The sequence below is a fragment of the Pezoporus wallicus genome, unplaced genomic scaffold (assembly GCF_028554395.1).
Source record: "Pezoporus wallicus isolate ANWC-B61680 ecotype Strahan unplaced genomic scaffold, APGP_CSIRO_Pwel_v1 contig_13942, whole genome shotgun sequence".
Classification (NCBI taxonomy): Eukaryota; Metazoa; Chordata; class Aves; order Psittaciformes; family Psittacidae; genus Pezoporus; species Pezoporus wallicus.
Genome location: NW_026640476.1, coordinates 177,241 through 198,608, shown reverse-complemented (window position 1 = coordinate 198,608; position 21,368 = coordinate 177,241). Strand labels below are relative to the sequence as shown.

Genomic DNA, 21,368 nt, shown 5'->3' with positions numbered 1-21,368 from the left:
CAGATACCCCAGGTGCTGTTTTTTTGTTAGCGGTGGGAGTTTTTCTTACCCCACTATATAGGGATTTTGACTTTTGAATATCTGTGGTTTGTCTGTATGCATTTTTTTTGTTTGTTTGTTTCTTAAAGTTAATGGCCTACAATGGTAAAAACTGAGTTTTTGTCTTTTATAGGTTTCATTTGGCCGTGACTTTGAACAACAGCTGAGTTTCTATGTTGAAGCCAGGTCAATGTTTTGCAATTTGGAGCCTGTTCTAGTCCAGTTGATTCATGTAAGCTTCAGTTTATCTCCATTATCTTAACAAGTGGGGATATATTTGCCATTCTCCCATTCCCTGTCCAGATTATTGGTCTATGTCCGAGTAAGTCTGAAGTCTTTTTATCAGGTGTTTTTAAAGTAGACTTTGATCTTGTCTCTCATGTTATCATGCTAAACTCTGTGAAGTTCTTGCTTGACAGGCATGCATGGTATCATTGCAACAAAGAAAACTGACTGTCTTGCTGGAGATTTTATGTCTTACAAAATAAATGGCACTTTTATGCAGTCAGAATTTTGGTTCTATCTTCTGTAATCCTCCATCTAGGAGAGATTAGACTATGTCTGACTGCAGATACAAGCAGAGTCCTGCTGTGATGGGGAAGGTTAATCTCTTTTCTGTGTTCAGTCACATGTCAGGTGAGCATTAGTTGCATCTGATTCCTTTGCAGCATTGTATCTTCTCTTAAATCCTTTTATTATTTTGTGGTTGGGCTTGTTTTTTGGTTTGTTTTTTTTTTAATAAACTAGAAATCGTGGGTTTTCCACCGGGGAGAAGGTTATGACAGCATTATAGCTGGGAAGCAAGGGAGGACCTAAAGCCTGAATAAATCAGCAAGTCTCCCTTCACAAACCTTCAGAATTGTATTTGCCTTAAGGCACAATCACTAAAATTCTCAAAGTGAAAACTAAGTAGTACAGTGAGAGCACAACGTTTCAGGGTCCCTTTTGACAGTTTCTGTTCTCTAAGTGCGTGCAGTAAAAACACGCAGTTTGTTACTTGCTGCTGACCTAATAAATCTGTGCATTTTTCTTTAATGATTTGCTTTTGTTTTTTTATGTGTAGTCTGTGAACCAGCTGGCAATGGAAACAAGAAAGGTGATGAAAGGAAATCATTCCAGAAAGACTGCAGCGTTTGTCAGGGTAGGTCTGACTCTAACAAACTTTGAGCCTGCTGCCGTAGCAGATAATACTATCTGATGCCACTTAAGTTTATAGTTTTTGCAAAACCAATGTGTTAGTAATTTTTACGCTGTTTGTAATCTTGTTTTCTCTTGTTAACATTGATCTTTACTCTCTAAAGCAAATGCTGCTGTTTTAGAAAAAAAAAAGCCCCAAAGCCTCTAATATAGCAGCTTTGTGTTAAAAAAAGAACAGCAAGACTGACTCCCTCTCCAAAGGAAGGTCCATTGGAGGGATGTTCATGTGAATTCTAGAAAGCTCAGCTTTTCAAACTAGGTATGAAACCAAGTACGTAATTTCTGCGTAACAGTCGCAGCAAGAATGGGAGATGGGGAGAAAAGAATATATTTAAACTGTCTCATAATATCAGTGTTGATATGCTGAAACCAGTATTTGAATTTCAAATAAAGTGCTGCTTTCAACTGTAGTGCCTCTTGAGTCTATACAGATATGATCAAATGAGCTTTGAACCATGAACAAGCTGTGCAAGTTGCTTGTGTTCCCCCCTTCTCACCTGAAATGTAGCGATGATCTTAAGGTCCTTTCCAACCCTAACTATTCTATGATTCTATGAACTAGGATGTCTTCATCTTTGTGTGCTGGAAGGTGTTTACATATGCTACCATTAAAGAATGGATTTTTGTTCATGGTACCTGGGCATTGATGTCCTGGACAAAGGATAGTGAGGGTGGCATGGGCCAATTTCTGTATGGCTGGGAGCTACTTGCTCAACCTAGGTATTTGGCCTGTTCCAGTAGGTTTAAAGCTGCAGCATGCTGCACTGGATCTGCTTCCTCCCAGATGCACACAGTGCACCTGACATGGATTGTCCCTGCTTTCCTACATTTTGGTCTTGAGCTGCAAGCTGGTTACCTGAGGAGAGAGGGACTCTGAGCTAGAGTCATAGAGTAAGCTTTGAGTTAATGTACTTGTAATAACAAGAATTAATAGTAATAAATATTGTTATACTTACTGAAATAATAAGAAATTTGAAGTTGCTGGTTTTGGACTTCACATAATGTTTTCTTTTTACAGAAAGTCTTTCCCAAAACCAATTTACAGATTTTGATTCCTAATGGTGTGTAAAATCAGTAATGATTGCTGTAACTCTGAGATAGGAATTAACTCTGAGATAGGAATTTTCTTCAGTTTCCTTTTTTAATTTGCTTTAGGCTTGTGTTGCCTTCTGCTTCATTACAATTCCATCTCTGAGTGGTATCTTCACACGCCTTAATCTGTATCTGCACTCTGGACAGGTTGCTCTGGCAAATCAGTGTCTTTCACAAGGTAAGGCACAAATCTGTCTATTTAAAGGTTCTCTTATTTCAGAAGTATTTCTAGCTATGAATAATAACTTGGTTGCAATCATAAGTTGTATAAGGATATTTATGATGTAATTAAAATACAGCCCTGTTTCAAGCATTGTTACAGTGAAAACTTGTCACATAAAGCAACTCTTCAATTCTAACGCATCCTGTGATCTAAACAACCAAGACAGATATCTGAGTCTGCATGATATAGTCATGGCTATGAGGTAGGTTGTCCTAAATGACTTAGAAATTATGGAAAGCATGGAATGTTTTATTTTCCTCCTGCATAATTATGCAAGCACTCTAGTCACAAATTACGTGCTTTATTATAACTGGGGGAAAAGGAACTAGTTCGTCTGTGTAGTAGTTCACAAGCTGACAAAATCCTGCCACAAGCTGGAAAAGAATTAAAACTTAGGTCATTGATGCTAGAAACTTGCTACTGAAGCACGTGTGTGAAAAATGTTTAGCTAAGAAATATGCCTCTGCATCAGAGTGAAGCAATGGAGTAATACCACATAATATGAAGGATGAAAAATGTATTTTCTAGTTTTGATCTGAAATATTTATTGAACCAGGGCCTGAGTACAGTTTGTAACCATCCTTTAGCTCAGTCTTTAAGTAATTGGAAATTCTGGCAAAAAGTGATCTGGGAAACAACTGGAGCTCCTCTGGGCGCCAGAATGAGTATTAAGCCTGCATCATCGGTTAATGTCATCTTATGCCTATTCATGCCACTTATGGAACCTGTTACCCATTCTGAAAGTCTTTTCATACTTTTAACTGTTTGCAGTATTTTATTTTTCCTTTTTTTTTTCTTTTAAGTGAAGTCATTCTACTTTGTTTTGCAGTTTTAATACTGACTTTAAATGTCTGCTTTTTAATGGTGAATGCTTTTCCTATACATGTTTTCAGTGGGGCTGTGAGAGTAATAAATTGGATTACTTTGCAACATCTTTTGTTGTGGCTATTAATTCTTTGTTTTAGCTGTCTGCTTCTTCACAAGAGCTTGCTTTCCAAGCCCTGCATTTACCAGTAAGTTCCAGCTGCACAAACAAGCTGACTTAGGATGCTGATAAAGACTTTTTAGTACAGGGTGACTGTTGTGTTTCTTTGTTTTGAATCTGACACTGCCCATGTAGCAAAGCAGAGGGATTTAGAATAAAGCCATTTTGTCCAAGTATGTTGTGAAAATAAAAGATCTGCAAAGTCTGTTGTTGTACAATTAGTACTGTGCAGTTTCTTTGTAGATAAGAGTTTACCAAAAATGGACTCACTTTTTCTTCTTTGTGTTTGTTTAATTGACCAGCTTACTTTATCATCTGTATCAATTTTTGTTATTGTTGCTCTGTTGCAGTGTATCTCTAGTTAGAAGAAATCCAAAGAAGTTTTTCTGCATTGTTCAGTCTTCAAGGTCTATGTCCTGCCCATGGTGGGACCAACTCTGTGATTTAATAATCTTTCAATTTATAAACTGCCTTCCCATCATGTTTGTGATCCAGGTCTTCTTTGAGAGAGGCTCCTGGGTTCTGACAATTATCTGCATTTTTCAGTGTGAGAGTTTGACATATGAACACAATGCACTCACTAAACAATGAGTAGGATCCCCATTCTAAAATCTTTTAAGGTAACGGGTATGTGCAAAGTATTGTGAACTCAATCTCTAAAATACGTATCTATTAGCCACTCTCTCCTGAATTTTAGACCCACAGTCTAGAGGGAGGAGCATTTGGTCCATCTCAGTTTTTGTTGAAATGAAGCGTATGCAAAGCTGGTGTTTAGTAGCTCGCTTGGTTTACCAAGGTTTTATTGTTGCACATTTTTCTGCTTCCTTAGGAAAGCTATTTCGGGTATAATTTTTAGTCAGAGACATGTCACTTGCATGAGTAATTTAGCATGTGTTAACCAGTTAGGGAACAGTGACACCAGTCTTGGGACATTTTTTGTGAATTGTTTTTGCAGATTCTGGTGTATTGTAGTCAGATAACGTCCTTGAAAGTTACTTTTAACACAGTTTAATCTGTAATGCATTTCAATTTTATAAGAAGTACTGATTAATTCATAACAGCAACTTTAAATCCAGTCAGTTAACTGATGGCAATTAGACACTGGTCTGCAAGAACTAATGCAGTGTGACGTGAAGTTTTAATAGTGTGTAATTAATGATAGCAGTAGGCTATGAAGTGAAATTGTGCCTTGTATATAACCTTTATTTTATGCTGATTGGAATTAGTTTAATCTGTTTAGAATTGGGAAGAGAAATAAAACTGAAAGGTAATGTACCTGATCTGATAGCTCAGTCACCAGTGAGGTATGGATGTGTGTGTGTACATGTGCCTGCAATTCCTCTTTAAAATTCCAGCTGTTGTTTTCTGTGAATTTGAATTTTCCATGAAATTGAATTTTACAGAATAGACTTCTCTTGGTAATGGGTAATAGGAAGATTTCTCTAAATTGCCAATGTATCTAACTTGAAAAAGGAGTTATGGTACCAATTGGGGTAGATAAGGGGAATTTGAAAGATTGCTGTTTTATAAAATGGATGTGCAGGTCATAGCAGTAATTAAAGTTTGACAGTCTGAGAATTGCACTGAGATATTACCGACAACTGTAGAGCTGCAGCTGATCTATCTGTAACTGTGGAGGAGTTTGGGTTTTGTGTCATTCACAATCCCAAGGGGTAGCAGCAGTAACCATCAGTCCTAGTGTCTAGCTGTTCCAATTTCCTCTATCAAATCAGAGCATTGCCTGCTGGGATTTGCCTCACTGTTAATCAAAGTGACTGTGTGGTGCTTGTTTGAACTCACCTCAAAACTTCAGTATTAGAAAGCTGTAATTGTAATTTTTCTTGGAATAGATTTTCTTTACTATGATGAAATTGTGTCAGGAAAAATGAATTCATAGGCTCATGAAAAGTCCAGTATTAATACACTGACAGATGTCTGTCCAGGCATGCTGTTCAACATGTATTAATCATGACACCCTTTAAACTGAAAGAGGGTAGATTTGGATTAAATATTAGGAAGAAGTTCTTCCCTGGGAGGGTGCTGAGGCACTGGCACAGGTTGCCCAGAGAAGCTGTGGCTGCACAATCCCTGGCAGTGTTCAAGGCCAGGTTGGACAGGGCTTGGAGCAACCTGGTCTACTGGAAGGTGTCCCTGCCTGTGGCAGGGGGTTGGAACTGGATGAGCTTTGAGGTCCTTTCCAGGATCCAAACCAGTCTGGGATACTATGACTACTGTCTCTTTTGTTTCCAGCTCCCAAGAAGTGCTTCAAATAAATTGAATCTGTGATTATATTCAACACATTTTAAGTGATTCTGTCCTGGATGCACAGTTTGTACCTCTGGTCAGCCTTTTAAGAGCCCACCCTAGAAAGGAAGATAGGAAGATGCTAGATTTTATGGAGATATGCTTTTCTTTTTTTCAATCTGAGCCACAGAATGCTGCATGCTGCCAACATAAAATACTGAATTCTCATCAGTCATGCTTTCTGTCATAGGGAGTGCTTGGACTAAATTCAGATTAAATGCATCCTCTGTTACCACTTTCCTGAATTTTTGAATCGTAGAATCAACCAGGTTGGAAAAGACCTATAGGTATTATTTTTATTGCATATATTTCCTCCCTGCTGAAATGCTGCTTTTGCCTGTCAGAGAACAGCGTGATTTTTTAATTGCTGGTCACAGCATTCAGCAGGTGGGTAGAGATGATGTAACTTTTCTGGTAATGTGTGTTGAGCAGCATTTTCATTTTAAAGGCCTGAAATCCTTGCCTCGCTTCCCAGGTAACATGCTGGGTGAATAAAGTAATTCAGCTGATTCTGTGTGACTAATTTCACTGGGATGTTGTCAAGCATAAAACTTCATAAAACCAGGTAGTCTTTGACCCCCAAATCAACCGACACAGATCTTTATTTTGTTTAGCAAATGCTTTTGGGGCTTCTTGGCTCAGGATTTTCCGGCGATATCGGTGTATGCTGTCTCTGCTATGTCTTTGTTATCTTTTTTAATACTGTTTTCCTTGAAGGCAGTAAAGTAGCTTTAGGAGAAAGTGATGAGATACGTTTTTCCTCACTAGTAATACTAAATGTTGCTTTATTTGAAAAAAAAAAAAAAAAACAAACTACTTTTACCTGGAATTTCCACGGCTGGAAACTTCTCCCATTCACTGAGCTGCTTCTTGTTCTTCTCCTTATCCCAGCCAATAGCTTTTCCAGAGAGGGCATCTCTGTCTCTGTAAGCTTTTCGGACTAGCATTTCATACCAGTTTGCCAGCTCTTCAAGGCTATCTAGCCCATGACCTGTTTTTGAAGGTGTCTAGTAGCATCTACCCGAGGGAGCATACAAGAAACAATAGTGTAGAATGATGCTTCCTAGCTTTTAGCTGCAGGTGGTCTAAATACATCCTTCAGCAAAGTTGCACAAGGATGACAGTGTTTAATAAATGAGATGGACTGATCCTTAGGAATTTATTTTTTTAAACCAAGTTTTACTTCTTGCCCTTTGTAACTTCATGTGACAGTGAATTCTATGGTTGCATAGTACTTGGAAATCTACTACTTAGGGATTTATTTTCGTATGCTGTTTAAATATTGAGTGTTTCAGTGCAAGCAGCTACTAGTGGTACTGTGATAAATTCAGTCATTCTTGGTTCATTTTCTTCACGCTGTTTATGAGATGATGGAGTTGGTAAGTTGATAAGAATTCAAGTCAGTAAAGTCTTTTCTAATAAGGAGACGGTTCCGTGCATTAGGACCTTTTTTAATTTTATTCTTTTGGAAATGGGAAGATTGGGACCGTATCCCAGGTATAAATGCACAACAGCTATAAAAATGATACAGTGACACCTCAGTTTTCCATTACTGTCCTAATGATTCTTATAATTGCCTTGCCTTTTCGACAGCTATTTAGGAGGTAGTTTTCAAGGAACCATCTACAATGACTCCAAAACCTTTCATGAGTGTAAATAGCCTATTTGGATCTTAACTTTCTATAGTTACTGCAGGGGCTGCTTCTTTCTCCATATGCCTTACTAATATTAGATTTCATCTGCTGTTTTATTGCTCAGAATCATGAGATCCATCCGCAATTCTTTGCAGTCACGTTCCAGACTAGTTTGCAAACATTGTTCCCTCCCAGATCATTGTAAGGACCTGTTTCCCTGACAAACCTTAAGGACACAATTGTCATTTCACTCCACTGTGAAAACTTTTTATTCCTGCTCCTTTCCCCCTCCACCTCATCCTTATGAATCCTCAGGAGGACTTTCCTCCCTATCTTTTGCCAGCTTAGCTGTTTTAAAAGCCTTTTGTGTGAGGAACGTTGTTAAATGTTTTTAAAAATCTGAGTATTCCTGTTTGCTGTGGGTCACTTTAAACACAAACTTGTGGGTTCTTACGAAAACTTTCTGAGGAATGATTTCTGTCTCCAAAACCCATATTGACACTTCAGTGTTGTATCAGGTTTTTCCTTGTGTCTGCTCATTTGCTAGATTTTTTTTTCCCGTTTCATAATAACCAGGAGAAACTACAGTATTCAACTTTATTAAGTTTATCATCTTGAAGTTTACATTATTACTGATAGACTGCTGACAATACCTTACCTCACAGCCTTTAGCCATTACATGGAATTTAAAGAGTCAGGCTGAATTTTTGGAGGATTTGTTGGGTTTATTTTCTTTTTTGGGTGGTGGTGTTGTTGTTGTGTTTATTGATCACAGTTTAAGGATAAAATATCTTGTATCCAGTGTTCTTGCTTATACTGCATGGTCTCCCTGTACAAATCTTCTCCTCCACTTACGCCTCTGTATCCCTTTGTCTGGAAGTACTAAGGCCTTGTAACAATCTATAATCAAGCTATTCCTCTAACTAGCACTAGCAGGCTTCATCCACATAATTACTTTTTTATCTGCAGCATAGTATGAATTAGTATGAAATAGTATTATTTAACATAGTGCATTCCAGTTCACCATGCAGCAGCCATTAATTTCATCTTTGTTACTTCAAATAATTTTTTGTAGTTTCTAGATTGGAAGTGATGTGTAGAGAATTCTAAGATGGAGAATGTTCAATAGCTCAAGGGGAAAAACACATTTCAGCAATGTGGCAAAACTCTCATAGTGGCCTCACCAGGGTGAGGAGGAGGAGTTCCAAATGTTTGCAATGATTGGTTGACAAAACACTAATGCATTATTTTATTTAACAGAAAAAAAAAGGAAAGGCAACAAAACCCCCCCACACTTGCTTTTTTTTTTTTTTTTTTTTTTGCACTGGAGTATAAGGCTTCATTATATTTCCAGCATCTGTCATATGCAGAAGCAAAATCTTCGGAGTATTAAAATAGGCTTGACGGTGTTGTAGGGCATGAAGGTGATGTGTAATGCAGAAAGAACACTGCATATGGTCCTGATCTTGTCTTTTGGGTGTACTTAGCCTTGTGTAATTGTATCCATGACTAAAAATAGTTTGTGTAGGTGTGTCAAACTCACTCCCTTTTTGCTCTTTGAAGGTGGACTTAAGGAGCTTAATTGTTTTCCCCATTATTAATGGCTTTGTTCCTCCTTGGTTTTTTGCCTGATTCTCCTAGATGTAGCAAATACGATGTAAGTTAAATTTTTATTTGTAGGCAGATTGATAGATAGAAATACATGGAGGTACACCTATTTGTGTGAATGTATAATTAAATGTCAATATTCATGATGGTGCATACATACACACAATAGCAAAATGTTCAACACCAATTTCATAGGGGACAATATTACTGAAAGTGCTGACTTGGATATCCAAGACTTAGTTTTTGTAGCCTGAAGGTCAACATGTGTGCTCGGGGAAAGATTTGTGGGATTATGGTCAACTAAAATGAAGGAGCTGCTGTGAAAGGATAAATTTAGCAGAGCATGAAGTATGTCATGTTCGGAGCACTGCACAAGATATTAACAGCAGTCTGGGAAGACTTTATCATGATGATTTGTTTTAATGTGCAGGCTGCTGTCCCCTTATCCAACTTAGCAGTGGCTCACTTTAGAACTAGTGTCATACATTAGGCAGATAAGAGGACAGCTTCCTTCACCAGAAGAAGTCTTCTTGTATGTATGTTGTATTTTTCTATTTCTTTTTAATCAAGAATGTAACATCATTGTGGGTTTTGGTACTTTTCATGTGGCTTCTTAAACCAGGAAAAGCAAGCATGTGGTTTTCTCTCAAAACATCTCTACAGCAATAGCTTTATAAATTGACTGTTAAAAGATATAGAGAAAGTACCATTGCATAACCTCATAATTAATGTAATTAAGAATTAAATACCAATGCTCGTTTTATTCTTATTAGGAAAAGAGCATGCCTGTGACATTCTATTCAGTGAATTTTTTCTCCAAACTCAGAACATGTAATACGTACTCTGACACCTCTCTGCAAGTGAACAGGGTGGTAGTGTTTGGGAGACAGTTTTCTGCAGAGCCTATAGTAAAACCTCTGCATTAATGTGAATTTATTTTTGCTTTTCACAAAGCACATATACCTTGGATAAATGTGCTTTTAGTTTTCAAGTGTAAGAACCATTTTGTGGTTAGTGCAGGTTGGCTGAACTCATAGCAGAATGAACATACTCTCCTTTGCCGGTACTTCTGGATGTACCAAGGTAAAATAACCATTTCTTTAATAGAAAATGCAGCCAACTCCTTCTATCCTCTGTTGTTTTTTTGGCTTGCCGGGCTGTGTTGTGGGGGGCAGGAGGAATGAGGCAAGAAGATTTGAAAGTGTAGGGGCAAGAGCCCCACAGTCTCCCTGTTGTGCTGAGACAGCAATAGTGTGTGGGGCTGTAAACACAACCATGTGGCAGTGGTGAGAGGACAGCAGCAGCCACAAAGAGTCATAGCAGGGAGGCAGCAGTTCTGTGACTGTCATAGTCAGGAAGGACCAAGATGGAGGCACACAGGAGCTTTTTGCATTGAGTATAGGTCTTGGTGAGCTGTTTGTGGCGTGGACAGTTCTCTCCTCATTCCCAGCAGCAGTCACATGTAGAGCTGGGCATGCTGCTCTAACTAGCAGGTCTAATGAGGGAGCTCGTGTCTCTGAAGGTGCTCAACCAGATAAGAAGTCATCTCTCATTTGCAGTGGCTGCAGGAGGTCAAGGAAGAGTAAATTTAATCAAGTTGCAGAAAGTCATAGTGAAGATGGAGGGTTTGGTTTTCGTGCTGTGTCTAATGTTTAGAGGAGAATGTCTAGGACTGTGATTGCTGGGAGAGCAGGTGAGGTACTTTTATTTCTCTTTCATTATGGAGACTTATTGCTGCACAGACCCTTCTTGTCCCGCTGAAATAACTTCAGAAGGCATGGGTATTCTCTGCACAGATGTGGGTACTTTGGAATGCAGACTATTTTCTGAGACACATTTTTTCATTTGTCTGGTCACATGTTTTTATTATAAAGTGATGTAGGGCATGTGCTTTTTTTTTCTCCTGAGACAACTGTGGAAGTGACAGCGATTCATTTACTTGTGCTAGAATGAACGTCAGCTGCTGCTTTCCTTCCTCTAATAAAGCTCAGCAAGATTACTTGCCTTCCTTTGGGTTGGCTGTTCAAACTTACATGTTTGAAATAAATAAGTCATTATTTCACCTCATGTGCAGAATAAAAGAAGTATGATGTGTGACTGAAGGGGCCTGTGTTGTAAGCACTGAAAAGTTAAGAAGGGATTGAGCACTTGTCTGCTGAAAAGAAATAAGAGTCAGGAAAATTTACAGTTTTTCCAAAGCAGATGTTTCCCTGGTATTCCTCGGGAGCTTGAATTAGATATCAGTTGGGGCTATATTTAGCAAATTTGCTTGGAGTCGCATGTGCTCAAATGAATTTTTCCAGAGCAAGCTGCACTCCTGGAAGTACCCATGAATGCCTGGCAGTGGTGTCTCCATCTCAGCCATCTCTTGGCTTTCACCAAGAATTTTTTTTTATGCTTTGCTAAAATCTGGTTTCAGGGCCTCGATCTCTGCTCTTGAAGTAAAGATGCAGCATTAATTCTGAAGGTTGCTTTGAAGTATGTAGCTAAACAGCTTGAGTGGGATTTGGGTGCTTGGATATTTTGAAATGTGGCCAAGACAGTGCAAACCAGTGTTGCTGTCAGAATCTTTTGGGGGAGTTTTTAGCATGTATAGGAGGTGTAGGGTGAGAGGGAAACTATTGGTTTTAATTTATGAATATTAACTTAATAAACTGAGGAATAGATGTTCTCATGTTTGAGGGGTTTTGTAGAATTAGAGACTTAATAGAGAGTTGTGAAAAACATCTTAAAAGCTATTTTGCCAAGGCCATAATGGTGGATGATTTCTGTAATTCCTCTATTGTGATTCTTAGAATCATTTTATCCAGCGATACCTTGGGTTCTGGTCCTGTATCAGCATTTTACTGTTAATAACTGTAAATACTTAGAGAAACAAAGCCACCCATAATTTCTTAGAACTTTCTAGCCTTTTGTGAATGAATTTGCAAACAAGATAGCAAGATCTTCCCCTTGCACGCCCCTCTGTGTTCCCCATTCTCCTGGCATAAGCATTAGTCAGAAAAGTCAGTTTTGAATTGTGTGCTTTTCTTGTTAATTATATTTGCAATCTGTTTGAAAGAGTGGTGTCTTCCTGTTAAGCAAAGGAGAATTATAAGTTCACAAGCCTCGAGTGAAGTGGCAACTTCTTTTGAAAAACCAGCATCACTTAAATTGCAGCAGATATTGATTGCTGAGTCTCGAGTTTCTTTGCAGTTAAGCATAGGTTCATTTTCTGTGGTCTATTTCAAACAAACTTGAAGCAGTCATTGGATCAGGGGCATGGCTGTGCCATCACAGCTGGAGTAATAATACAGCAACTATATATTTATTTTGTAGCTGATGCTTTTTTCAAAGCTGCAGTGAGCCTTGTTCCAGAAGTACCAAAAATGATCAATGTTGATGGAAAGATGCGACCTTCTGACGCCTTCCTCCTGGAATTCCTTTGCAATTTTTTTTCCACCTTATTAGTTGTTCCGGTAAGTCATGTGTTTATGAATAGCACATAGGCTATTTTGGCTTTCCTGTTTAAAAATTTAAAGTACAATGGGCTTTTGGGAGTGGGAGATGCAGTGCTTGGTTTTCCATGAGCAAGCTGAACCCATTTGCTTATTGGCTGCAAAATCACTCACCCAAGTGCAAAATGGGGAGGCAGAATAGTTGGAGCTGGAGAACAGCATTGCCTCTCTCGGTAGCATCTTGCACTTAACTGGATTTGGATAGACCTCATAGAAGCCTTCGAGTATCTGAAGGGGGCCTACAAGGATGCTGGGGGGGGGGGGGAACGACTCTTCATTAGGTACTGTAGTGATAGGACAAGGGGTAACGGGTTAAAACTTAAACAGGGGAAGTGTAGATTGGATATAAGGAGGAAATTCTCTACTGTTAGGGTGGTGAGGCACTGGAATGGGTTGCCCAGGGAGGTTGTGAATGCTCCATCCCTGGTGGTGTTCAAGGCCAGGTTGGACAGAGCCTTGGGTGACATGGTTTAGTGTGAGGTGTCCCTGCCCATGGCAGGGGGGTTGGAACTGGGTGATCTTAAGGTGCTTTCCAACCCTAACTATTCTATGATTGTAAGAAATCTTACCATCATTTAATTGTGTAAGAATAATTTACTGGTTTAATAGATCCTTGCAGAAATGTGGTATTTTAGCTAAGCACTTATAAAATCTAATACCTGAGGAGGGGAAAAATATACAGCTGTAGTTTCTATTAGTTTCAGTTACTTTATTACAGGTTGCCTAATCTTTTGAGTGGGAAAAAATAAAGATAGATGTGTTTGTGCATGATTTTCCTCTTCTAACGAATATTTTACAAAATACTGCCATTTTGCTCCCTTCCAGTTTTTAGCCAGCTGCCAAGTTTAGACATATAGATGTAATTTTCCTTCTTATATTTTCAGCTGTAGCTGAAAGATGAGGAAAAATTGTAAATTAGTCTGGAAGATCTGAGATAAAACTTACACAGCCAAGGTATTTTGTTGACCTTCCTCTGAAGGAAGGCTATTATCAGAACTTGATGCTGCTCAGAGAAATGGCTTGGATGAGATGATTGAAGGAGGAATTTGCCTCATGGATTCAGTTCTGAGGAACTTGCAATGAGATACCAGAATTCAGAAATTAGCTTCCATAATATTTTTTCTCCTTACTTTACAGGATAGATGATCAGAAGGAAGTGTCCCCAGTGGACTGTGATTTGTCTTTATGCATGTTGGTGTCATTGCACCATCAGCTTGAAATAAGCTGGGTGCAGTATTAAAACTACTTGCAAAACCCTGTAGCTTATGTAAATCGGATGTCTTTATATTCCTTTCATAATGAAAGATTGTTGATTGTCTGTAGCTTTGACTTTCCAGTGTAGGTGTTCTTCTGAAACTCATAATTATATGAGTAATATACTTGTTTCTGTAGCTTACTGACATTATTTAAATTAAAAAGTCTACCCGGTGTGTGTAATTTTAGAGGCTTAGCTGTTACAAAGCTGGCAATTAAATTTTGTACTACTCCCCCGTGACTAGAAAACAAAGCATTTCAGAGTTTGTCCATGGAGACTGCCTTAGATCAAGTTTGTGATTATGGGTCAAATGGGCATTTTTGAAGGAAACTGGAACAATTTTTTAAAAGGATTTGCAGAAAGCACTTACTTAAGAAAAGTAGTTGTCAGCTTTAATTATATTGTGGTTTTTGCTTTTATAGAGGTAATATTATGACTAAGCCCCTGAATTACTGCAAATAATCCAAGTTTGGTTTTGGGGTGGTTATGGTGGTGGTTTTGACTTGTCTTGATTTTTCTTTTCTACAGGACCATCCAGAACAAGGAGTGTTGTTTCTTGTGCGAGGATTGCTAAATGTGATCCAGGATTACACTTGGGAGGATAACAGTGATGACAAAGTCAGGATTTATACTAATGTTTTGCATCTGCTGTCTGCGATGACTCAAGAAGTATATATCTACCATGTAGATAAAGGTAATAAATAAGGGTGGCTCTGTATCCTTGTGTTCCACCATGCAATTTGTAGTATTGTTATCTTACCTAGTTAATGAAGGTCAATGATAGTCAATAATACAGAATGGATTATTTTCCTATGCAGGTCCAGATATTGTAACTTAAAGTAATCACAGGAGTGACTCCTGAACAGGTGTACAGTCTGTTCTTTAATGTGGAACTGTGTAGAGTGTTTTACATAGTTTATTCCTGGTGGTGCTGGTGCAAATACTTAGAACTATGAATTATTAGAACTTCGTATGTATGGAGGGTTTTCTTTTAGTCTAAAGTGTCGACTTACACCTGTTGTTGGTGTTTCATTCACATCTATTAACTACTCCAGTTTAGCATGCAATGCCTACTCTTCATTATTAAAGGGTGTATTTGCTGCTTTGAATACAGGCTTTTAGTTTTGGAAATGGTGGTGGTAACTTACAAAAATTTTCAGAACTAGAAAAAAAGAATCTGAAGATTTTTCATTTTATAAAATAGCTGTAGTCTTTTTGTAATATATTTTAATATGCTCTAAGATTTGAGTGTTTGCCTTCTGATCATAAAGAGGTTACTAAATTAAGGTAGAATATTAATCAGGCCTTTTAAAGCACACTGACATGATTAGTTAGTTCGAGAGGCCAAGCTAGTTCGGCTTTTGTTCAAGTTGCACAGGGCTTTCACAAGGAGGCAGGCTAGAATACATTCTGCAGTTTTCCTGCTGGATAGTCTGTCAGAGTTACCAGCCATGACAAAGCACCTCTTGCAGTTAGCAGCACAGAAAATAGTTGTCTGTTGAACAAGTACTCTATAGTAAATCTACTTTTCAGGTTCTGTAAGGAAATGTGGTTTAGCTGCCCTTTTTTTCACTCTGTGTTTTATATGACCAAAACAGCTGCATAATCCCAAGATGGGAAATCTGAATTAATTATATTTCAAGGGAAAGAAGCATGGATATACAAATTACTAATTTTTCCCTTGTAGCTGGATGATTTTTTTTTTTTCCCCTATGTGGAGCATGTACCTTAGCTTCTTAAAATGAAGTTTGCTTGAGAACAGGGGATCACCTTTTATCTCGAGTGCTCTCTGGTTTACCCAGAATATACTTAAACCACGCAAACTTACAAATTTTTGTAACCACCTTCTTACTAAAACGTAAATAAATTCGGCCAAAACATGTGTTTAAAATCGTAACTATATAAGCTCTAAAAACATGGAGCTCTCTCTCCCCTTACCCCCCAGAAAATATCCTTCAGGGTCTTTGAATTTGAAAATACACTTCCTGAATTTCTGTCCATAACTTTGAGGTAGTCAAGGCTTTATTTTAGTTAAAAAAGGCAGTTTCCTTTGAAAATCTTGCTGGTTTTAGTAAGTAAACTGTTTGGCCCAGCCCTGCTGCCATTGAAGATTGTAGCCATACTCTTCTAAACTGATGGGAACAGGGAGTCTGTCTCTGTGGGAAAAGTGAAAATTAACACTATATATTGCTTTGCATTTAAGTCTAGCAGATGTTTTTGAACCTGGCTGCATCCAGAATACAGGACTGGCCTTAACCTAGAAGATTCTTTTCAGTGTTTTTTTTCCCTTAAATCAGGAGATAGTAGGTAACAAAGTGTTAGGCACTTAAACGAGATTGTTCTGTTTGTGTTTCTTGGAGGAGAAGGGTCATTTTATAACTTCTAAATCTGATCTTTTATAAATAGCTGGTGTTTTCAGTAGCAAATAAATGCATAGCTCTTTAGCCAAACCTAAGCTTGAATTCATCTCTGCAGTTGATTCTAATGATACCCTGTATGGTGGAGACTCCAAGTTCCTGGCTGAAATTAATAAACTGTGTGAAACAGTGATAGCACAGATCCTGGATCATCTGAAAACCCTTGGAAAAGAAGAGGTATGTTCTTACTCAGCTTGATTCAGTACAAAACCAAAATTACTTTGGAGTTCAATAAGTAGTCTAGCTTCTTGACCAGGCTTTGTTATATACAAAGCTCCAGGAACCTTGCAACAGGAGGAAACTGGGTAATTTTACTTGTTAAAAGGTGGGTCAGTCACGTAGGCAGGCTTGTGGTGGAGAGACCTAATGATGCGAAACAGATCATGTAGCGATTATAATACATTGCTAATATTCAGGCTAAAGTTACCTGCTTAGCCATATGTTGTATACAGATAGTACAACAAACCAACAAACAGTAGAAGCTACTCTGTTGTATTGATTGTGCACGTGCAGTGCCTAGAATAATGATTGCAGAGCAGCATAGTGAGGTTGGCTTTAAATTAACCAGCTTGAGCCCTGGTGTAGTCTGATTATGGAAACATGATGCTCTGTGGTTTAGAGTTAGCTTTAAATTAACAGGCTTGAGTCCTGGTGTAGTTTGGTTATGGAAATATGATGGGATAACTTTTTTTCTTATGAGAGTGACTATAATGAGCTGGATGATGCTGGTATTGCAATTACTGGCCTAAGAGAACTGGGTGCCACAGTCGCTCTTTTGACTGCCTATAGTTATGCCTAAAATCTGCTCTGTATCTGTCCTTCCTGTTTTTTCCTCATGGCTGTCATCTCTCTCTCTCTGTAAATAAACCATCTTTTCTTGGCAGCTAAGTTAACAGTTGTCTGAAATGCCCAATTTTGTAACGGGAAAGTAAGAATTCATAGAATCATAGAATAGTTAGGGTTGGAAAGGACCTTAAGATCATCTAGTTCCAACCCCCCTGCCGTGGGCAGGGACACCTCACATTAAACCATGTCACACAAGGCTCTGTCCAGCCTGGCCTTGAACACCCCCAGGGATGGAGCATTCACAACCTCCCTGGGCAACCCATTCCGGTGCCTCACCACCCTAACAGGAAAGAATTTCCTCCTTATATCCAATCTAAACTTCCCCTGTTTAAGTTTTAACCCGTTACCCCTTGTCCTGTCACTACAGTCCCTAATGAAGAGTCCCTCCCCAGCATCCCTGTAGGCCCCCTTCAGATACTGGAAGGCTGCTATGAGGTCTCCACGCAGCCTTCTCTTCTCCAGGCTGAACAGCCCCAACTTTCTCATCCTGTCTTCATACGGGAGGTGCTCCAGTCCCCTGATCATCCTCGTGGCCCTCCTCTGGACTTGTTCCAACAGTTCCATGTCCTTTTTATGTTGAGACACCAGAACTGTACACAACACTAGTCTGTTACTGGGTAAAATACAATGGCAACCACCTTTAACTGGTAAAAATTTTGGGTTCCAGACACTAGGATAAAGTCAGGAGAAAGGTGCAGAGGGAGGGGAAAGATGTTTTGGCTTTATCCTGTTTTTAATGCAGGGTCATATTTGTTCAATATTGAATACAGAAAACTCTAGGCAGCTTATTGGGTTTCTTGATTGGAGTTCAGAATCTCTAAGGGATCAAATACAGGGTAATGGATTGTATGTGAAAGGCAGATGCGTGAAGTTTTCAGTATTACTGAAATAATGAGAATTTGCTGTTTCTGAGATCGAGCCCCTCCACAGCTTCCTAAACACCCCTTACTAAACTGCTGTTTTGATAGAAATCCTGTTTCTTGTAGAGTGAAATGGGAGGGCAGGGGATGATTAATTTGATGTAATTTTTTAGGTAGCCTGTTTGCACAATAGCCTGTAGTGTTTGCCAATACAGAATGTGTTGAATGATACATATTTGGAGGACACTATGCTAAGTTTAGCCTTTTCTCTACTTTCGATATCCTATGTATCCTTCCTTTAGCAATAGTAGAGATGTAAGATGAATAAACTCTTTGCTCAAATGACTCTACATTATTGTACACATCACCACAGTGAATAGATCTTTTTCAGAACAGTAACAGGAGAAAACAACCACTCTTGCACAGCTTAGAATATCCAAGCAGATATTTGGAAGAGATTTTTAACAGTGTTTTCAGGCCTATGGCTTGTATATTTAGGATTTTTTGCATCTGACTCCTATATGGAGTATGTGTGTGCGAATGTTTGTAAAGCTTGAAGTCTGTGGTTTCTGAAAGGCTTCTGGTTTTTTTCTTTCAAGCTTAGTACTTTGAGTAATGAGATCCTGTGTTATTTCGCTGAAGCAGTTGTTGCATAGAAAACTGGATTTAAAGCTAAGCAGCATGGATATAGGTCCTTGCCCTGCCTTTGCCTCTGTGGCCCTGGGTTTACTCCTCTGTTGGTCCTTATTTACAAAGAGGGAGCATTTATTTTGCTTAGTTGAGTAAAAGTCCTTGAGAGGTTAAGATACAAATTGGTGTGTAAGAATTAATAGTTTTTTGAGGAAGCTGTTGTTGCTGAGGGAATGGAGGCAACGAGAATATTGTCAGACGCCCCCATTTGTGCTAAAGCAGAACCAGTCATAAAATCACTGTGGTATTTGGATTGCTTCAGTGTCAGTGACCTTTTATTATTCATCTTCTTGGCTGCTCATTTAAATGAACAAGTCTCTGATGATTCTGCATTTTTTATTGGTTCATTTCCTTTAAAAGCTATAAAGGAAGATAAATTTTACTCACAGTAAAATGCTTTCACCAAAAGGGCGATTTGGAAGAGAATTGTGCATCTTATGTTAACACAGCATGATCTTTTCGCAGTTTTGGAGAATGCTTCAGTTACGTGACACTGTTGGAATGGATATTTTCTGTTCTGGATAGTTCTGTAAACTTCAAGCTGTTCCTGGTCACAAGAGCATGCACCAGTGAATCCTTTCTGCCTTTGGGTGGGTGGAAGGCTGATCTTACGCTTCAGTTTCTTAGGAGTGTAAATACCTTGCCTCTTGCTACTCGGTGGTAAATGTCCAGATTGAGTATGTTTTATTCAAACACCACTTTTGATCCAAAACATTCGAAACATGTTGTTGTGTCCTTGGCAGTGTCATGTCAGGATGGCAGTCTTCCCATGTACCATATGATAGGTACTGGACGTTTTAGAGTAAGCATCGAAAAAGGAGCAATAAAAAGCAATTTCTGGATATACTCTTGAGGCTTCTGCTTTCAAAACATCTGATTGATAATTTTATATAAACTTATAAAAGCTTCAGTTGATTTCATGTGTTTGAATACTGAACTAGAAGCAGAGTTGGATGTAGTTCTCTGTGTGTGGTTATGTTTTAAATTGAGGAGAGCTTGCTCATCCTTAAGAATTTTGTGTCCTTGGCCAAGATTTTCTAAGGTGGTTAAACATCATATTCCACTTTGGGAGGAGAGGGACAAGAGTATATCTGCTGCAGTTTCCAGAAGACACTGCAGGTGGTGGAAGTTCCTGTTTTGGCACCTTGCAGCTTGCCTGCTGAAGGGTCAGCAATAGGATAGGTACATTGCAGTTAGGAGCTGTGGCTGGTGAGTGCGTGTCAACTCGACTTCTTTGTCTCAAAGTTGGATTCTGAACTCCCAGATTAATCCTTTTATTACATCATTGCCTCTGGCATGCTGGTGGAGTTTAAAGACTAGAGAAAGTTTAATTGGGAACATTGTTTCTGCATGTTTGCAGCATACTTGGTAAATGGAGGAAACCAAAATACATAAATCAGAATTCTGCTAACAGCCTACAGCAGGATTACTCAGTATGGTTTTGGAAAGTAGGGTCTGGTTTTCCATGAACCGCAAGTTAGTTCTACATGGAGCATTTCTTTGTTGGATTAATTTTAGAGGGAAATAAAGCTGATGTGAGCAGCACAATGAATATTAAAAGCTTTAAAAATACATGAAGGACTTTGAAATAGAGATGAAGCTGCCACGGTGCCAGTATAGAGCTAGAAATGAAGTGTCTCGGCCTGCCATTAACTAGAGGTGTGTTACTGCACCCTGAGCCAGCAGAGGCTGTCACTGAGACTGTGTACTTCAGAGGGAGGTTCAGGACTGCTGTTTCAAGGATTGTATCCAAGAGAAAGCTCTTTCTGTTCTGTCCATCTCAGCATGCTAGTGGAATGGTGAAATAGGGGATATGTGTCCTCTTGTGTGGTATAAGAGCTCCCAGCTGCGGCATGGTTCTTGGTGTTTTCTCAGATCATTATTTCCTTTTATTATAAATGAGCCTGTATGAGCTGCTGTTGGTGCTGGGTGCTTCATTTATCCTGTGTTAGGACAGTTGCGTAATGAGAGAGTTGAGCACATGGTCTGCCCCATGCAGCTCATGATCCTTTCCAGTGAACAAACGGATGTTAAAAGGTTCCTAAAGAGCTTAACGTGAGAGCTTTTAAGGAAAGACAAGGCTGCCTGTCATGGCTTTCTTTAGGAGTATGTAGGTTTGGATCACAAGGACATAAGCACCAGCATCACAGTAGTGCTGGAATTTGTTTCAGGCTAGATAGTTCAGGTAACACCAGCAAACAGATGTTGTATCAGCATGGACACTCAGCCTAGACTGATATATTTAGTGCCTTGGAGGAGCCTTACAGGGCATGCTGAGCTCGGTGCTGCCACAGTTGGCCTGTTAAGGAGTATCAGAGCCTGTTACATGGCAGCTGCAGTAGGTTGGATGCACCTTCAGAGGAGCAACGTATCTGAGTGCACAAATGCTTTTCTAACAGAAGGCTCAAGGTATCCTTATGACATCGATGTCTGGCAAAAGTCGCTGACAGACAGGAATGAATATTTTAATTGCTAGGCAGAATTTGGAGAAATATGTTACACAGGCATTTGTATGGAAGGTCTTTTTTTTTCTGTTACGTTTACATGAAATTTGGGCATTGCTGTGCATTTCAGTAGAGGGGCTCGGGCACAAGGGAGTCACATTCTGGGATGAGGTGTTTTGTTTCACTGTCATCAGCATTATTCCAAAAATTATGGAAAATGCACTGCCTAGAAGGCTGGCAGTTCCTTTTGATGTGGGAATTGCTAGCCCCATGATGT

The 21,368-nt window shown here is 39.0% G+C and overlaps 1 protein-coding gene across 4 annotated transcripts in view; it reads left to right on the top strand.

The window, feature by feature from the left end:
• VPS35L (VPS35 endosomal protein sorting factor like) overlaps window positions 1-21,368 on the top strand; it is a 56,189-nt gene that overhangs the window by 30,919 nt on the left and 3,902 nt on the right. For all 4 annotated transcript variants that reach the window (XM_057418998.1, XM_057418999.1, XM_057419001.1 and 1 more), the window contains 6 exons: window positions 173-271; window positions 1,103-1,180; window positions 2,392-2,506; window positions 12,401-12,540; window positions 14,363-14,528; window positions 16,310-16,428. In XM_057418998.1, coding sequence (XP_057274981.1) covers window positions 173-271; window positions 1,103-1,180; window positions 2,392-2,506; window positions 12,401-12,540; window positions 14,363-14,528; window positions 16,310-16,428 — 717 coding nt within the window. The remainder of the gene's footprint in view (window positions 1-172; window positions 272-1,102; window positions 1,181-2,391; window positions 2,507-12,400; window positions 12,541-14,362; window positions 14,529-16,309; window positions 16,429-21,368) is intronic.